We start from the raw sequence: 4,589 nt of genomic DNA, 5'->3' as shown, positions 1-4,589 counted from the left end.
CCACCATGAGTGTAATAATGGTGTACATAATATTGGAGCCTGTGTCTCGATATGAAACGGCAGGTGGTTTAGTCGTCTAGAGTGGAAGGGGGACCTACAGTTTAAGGTGGGTTCCGAACTACCAATATCAACAGCTTTAAGTACATAGAGAAAACCTTCTTCTCTAGAGGTACCGGTCCCACGACTCTCCGGGGATGAACAACTCCCTTGCTAGGCTAATGTTCACCGCATGGGCCGCCCAGACTCTTCCAGAGTGCGAGGCGGGCATCGAACCCGCAAGCCGACGGAGTGGGTCCAAAGCCTACGCTTTAGCCCCCACGAGCATCGTCCCACTGGTTTCGACGATACTTTAAACACCTTAAAACTCGGATCGAGCCCAGGATTGAGATTAAGTGCCTGTCATGCATCAGTCAACTTTCCTATTATTAGAGAATACAGCTGGTTTAAAAAAAACTAAAAAAGATTGAATATTAAGAAAGTTAATTTTACTATTCTGTAGTCGGTTCATTACCTAACGAAGATACGATAAAAAAAGAAAGAAGAAAATAGGTAAATCCGTTCACTTTCTGGATATACAAAGGATTAGGGAAGAAGTCACCAGAAAAAATGTAAATCCTAAGGGGACACATTATAAGCTTCCATTCCAATTCCAATTCGAATAACATTAGTCTTTTAGCAGAATTTACTAGTGCTCGAAATCATTGAATATAATGTTTAACTCAGAAAATACGATATCAAAAGTATTTTTCGAAAAGTAATTACTTAAATAAATTATATTTGTTATCGAAAAAAACTGATTAAGCAAATGAACATTGTTTAAACAAATATATATTTATTAAACATTAAAAGAAATGCATCAAAATTATGTAATTATTCAACAAAGCGTAACATAGTATACGAATTTAGAAAAGGTGGACATATCTGGCTTAATTTCTAGAAATGTGGCAAATAGACAATAAATAATTGTTTAAATAATTACATAATGTTTTTAGAAAAATGCATTACTCCAAATAATGACCAACGATTACTCTTCAATAAGAAAATACAATTATTTTTTACATTTTTTAGGATTAAATAATTGTTTAAATAATTTACATTTCTTTAAGCAATTAAGAATGGTGTAAAAAGTAATGGGAAATATTGAAATTGTCCACTAGTAATTATTTGTATGAAAAAGATGAGGGACATTTGTTAAACAGAAACAATAATGAACGTAAACATTTAGTTATTTATTTTCGGGTCATAATTAGGGCGCGGTGGGGGGGGGGGGGTAAATTCATTAGAATGTATTTATTCCATAGACACATCATCTTGTCAATCGATTAAAAATTTAGAATTTTTATAAAGTTTTAACGTAGTATAAATTGATCCGCAAAATATAAATATTAAAACAAAATATTTAATCAATTCTGATTAACAGCACATTCATTGTGACGCAAGGAGTTGTATTTGAAACAAATAATGATTCCAGGAAAAAGATAAAAAAGCTCACGTAAAGGCTTCGAATTGCATACCCTTCAAGTTTTAATCTTGAAAATATAATAAATAGAAATTCCATACTTTTCCGCTTTAACAATTTCCAATTCTGCGCGCAGGAACTTTTTTTTAGTATTTTTTATCGTACAATCGGAGAAGAGAGAAAAAGGTATATCCAGAAATTGAACGGATTCACCGATTTGCTTCTATCCTTTTTTAAATCGCATCGTCGTTATGTAATTAACCGACTGCAGAATATTAAAATGAAATTCCTTAATATTTAATCATTTTTAATTTCTTTAAACCAGCTGTAATCTCTAACAATAGGAAAGTTGAATGAGGCATTACAGGCACTTAATTTTAATCCTGGGTTCGATCCGAGTTTTACGATGTTTAAAGTATCTTCGAAAAAATAACACTCTAGACCACCTTCCGTTTGATATCGAGACACAGGCTCCAATATTCCGTTCACCATGAGTACACTCATGGTGGCAGTTTCTTACTTTCCAGGCGCATAAAATACATCAAGTTTCAATCAATTGGAATAAAATAAGAACCAGACCATTTTTCGAAAAAAACTCTGTTTGATTCGGTATTTAGACATTTATATTCTGTGTTAATATGAAATCAAATAATGTAGAATTGTAGGAGAAAAGCTTGGTTGAGTAATAAATGGGCTAATTTTCAAGCCTGAGGAAGCGCCTTAATGCTCAACTATTATCTTTTTCTTCTGATACTTCCGTTTCACTTTCTACTTCCATTGTAGCGTTTACCAAATTTTTTACTCTTTTATCTTATTCTACATCTTTTTTTACTATATTTTTCTTCTTCGTCTCGATATTATTGTTATTCTTCCCTTTCACATTCATTTTTTGTAGACATTTTTTTCATTTGTATTCTTAACAGTTTTTTGTACATTTCTACTTCCTTTCTAAACCTTTTATACTTTATTCTAACTCCTCCACTTCTGTTATTTTTTCCATAGCTTCCTCCTTTTCCTCGTCTTAATTGTTTTCTTTTTTTCCTTACTGGAGGTGGTCTTTTTTCTTTCCCAGTTTGACTCACTTAATCACTGTCTTTTATTATCTTCTTTTTATTACATCTCCTTCTCATTTTCTTCTCCCATTACATCCTATCACAAATTTCCTAAGCTATTATCGTATTTTCTTTTTGCTTATTTCACTCCATCCTTCGTTTCTTTATTGTAGTCCTTCATTCTCTCTTTCTATTTTTATTTTTTTCCTTATTTCTTCTTCCTTTTTTCACTCTTCTTCTATTTAAAAATATACTTTATCCTCTCCTTATACATTTCTTTTCCAGTCTCTCCTTTTTTCTTCACATCCTTCTTACATATATTTCTTTATTTTGGTTTTTTCCTTTTCTTTTCTTCAGCACTTTGAAAAGTCCAAATATCATAAGATATACCAATTTGCATTTTAAATTAGGTGTGCGAATACTTTCCACTGACAAAGAGTGTTTTCAAGATCTCAGAATTTTGCTTAAGATAGCTATGTGTGATACTCGAAGCCCATCTCGAAACGTTTTGGACATCTTACCCCTTCCATTTATTTATACTCCAGAAGATTGCAGGTAATTCTTTTTTTTTCTGACATAAATTGATGACCCGAGATATAAAACGGTTACTCGGACACGTCAAAATTTCATATTTCTTTGCAATAAAATAAAAAAAATACAAAATGAAATCTCCATATATAGGTTCCCATGAGAGATATACCTTTCTACGGTTATATTTTTTTATTTTTCCACAGAGCGATCTATGAAACTCAAAATTGTCAGTTAAAAACACTAAAAGACTGTGGAGACTCGACGAAGCTTGCATTTCAATCAAGATTCAACGATGCAAGGACATTCTTTGGATGCGGAGACATTCGTTATAGTAACACAGCTCCAGTTATTTTGAACTAAATAATTTTATCATAATAATTATAATTACAATGCAATCATTATAGTAAAAATTAAATCATTTAATATGCAGTTGATACTAATAATTAATAGCATCCTATTCATAACTTTAGTGATACTTGTGATTATTGTTGTAATTTAAACCCTGACGTACAACTGAGTATTTATTCGCGTCTATCGTACATCATAATAAAATACACATTTTTTTGACGAAGAAACTGATTTATATTTCGTTTGTGATTTATCTTTCAATGAGAATTAATTCCTAAGTAAGAAAGGAGAACTAAGGAATGTAACCAATAAATAATATTCTAAATATTATTTATTAGCGTTTTCTTCTTCAATAACTGAAAAAATTGTTACTTAATAGTACATTTATTTTTTTATTTTTCACATATGAAAATGTATCATACATTGTTTTTTAATCATTGTACCTATCATGAATTTATAGTGTGTCATCAGCTTTTCAATCATATAGGGGAGGTTCCATTGAAAATGTATTTAAAGTTTACTGGTAAATAAATAATTGTCTGTTTGATGAAAGTAATATTATTATAAATATTTACAAGACCCATTGACCAAAATGTTTTCTTTCAACATTATTTAGTTTACCAAATTTGAAATCCTAATATTCCAAAATAGAATTCTTTGCAATTTTACTTATAGCCTTTAAACTTATCAACTGGCTTAAAAAATAAAATGCAAAGTTACCCAATTCACAAAATTAAAAATACTAAAATTACAAAACAGGGCACTATACAAATTTACTTTATAAGTTCAAAAGTCTTATAGAGCCAGCCGACCCGGTCGACTGATTTAGCTATATCAAAGATTGATATGGCGATGGCGAAGGCGAACGCGAAAAACAGAAATATTCGGTTTAGAACTCAACAACTTTCATTGTGCGCCCTGGCCCCGCCCAACCTGTTGACGTGTTCGGTGGACGCAGTTGCCATAGAAACGGCGAAAAGTTGAAGAGGGCTGTACCTCGATATAGTCGAAAACGTAGTTATATATATATATATATAGGCTCTCCCCACTCCTGACCCTTGCCGCATCTAGGTAAAATATCTTTGCTTCTACCAAAATATGAGTTTGGCGGCATATCACGCAGACTCTAAGTCTTCGATAAAGAAGGGCTGACCATAATTTAAAAAATAATAAATGTAATAAAGTTGAAAAAAACTGTA

General features: G+C 31.7%; 1 protein-coding gene across 2 annotated transcripts in view; it reads left to right on the top strand.

Moving 5' to 3' along the window:
* LOC117175362 overlaps positions 1-3,900 on the top strand; it is a 6,921-nt gene extending 3,021 nt beyond the window's left edge. For both annotated transcript variants that reach the window (XM_033365078.1, XM_033365072.1), the window contains exons 5-6: positions 2,922-3,066; positions 3,246-3,900. In XM_033365078.1, coding sequence (XP_033220969.1) covers positions 2,922-3,066; positions 3,246-3,402 — 302 coding nt within the window. In that variant the 3' untranslated portion in view covers positions 3,403-3,900. The remainder of the gene's footprint in view (positions 1-2,921; positions 3,067-3,245) is intronic.
* The last annotated feature ends 689 nt before the right edge of the window (positions 3,901-4,589 follow it).

Source organism: Belonocnema kinseyi, chromosome 1, assembly GCF_010883055.1.
Source record: "Belonocnema kinseyi isolate 2016_QV_RU_SX_M_011 chromosome 1, B_treatae_v1, whole genome shotgun sequence".
In the NCBI taxonomy this organism is placed as follows: Eukaryota; Metazoa; Arthropoda; class Insecta; order Hymenoptera; family Cynipidae; genus Belonocnema; species Belonocnema kinseyi.
Note: the sequence above shows the minus strand (reverse complement) of the source record. Positions and strands in the feature narration are given on the sequence as shown.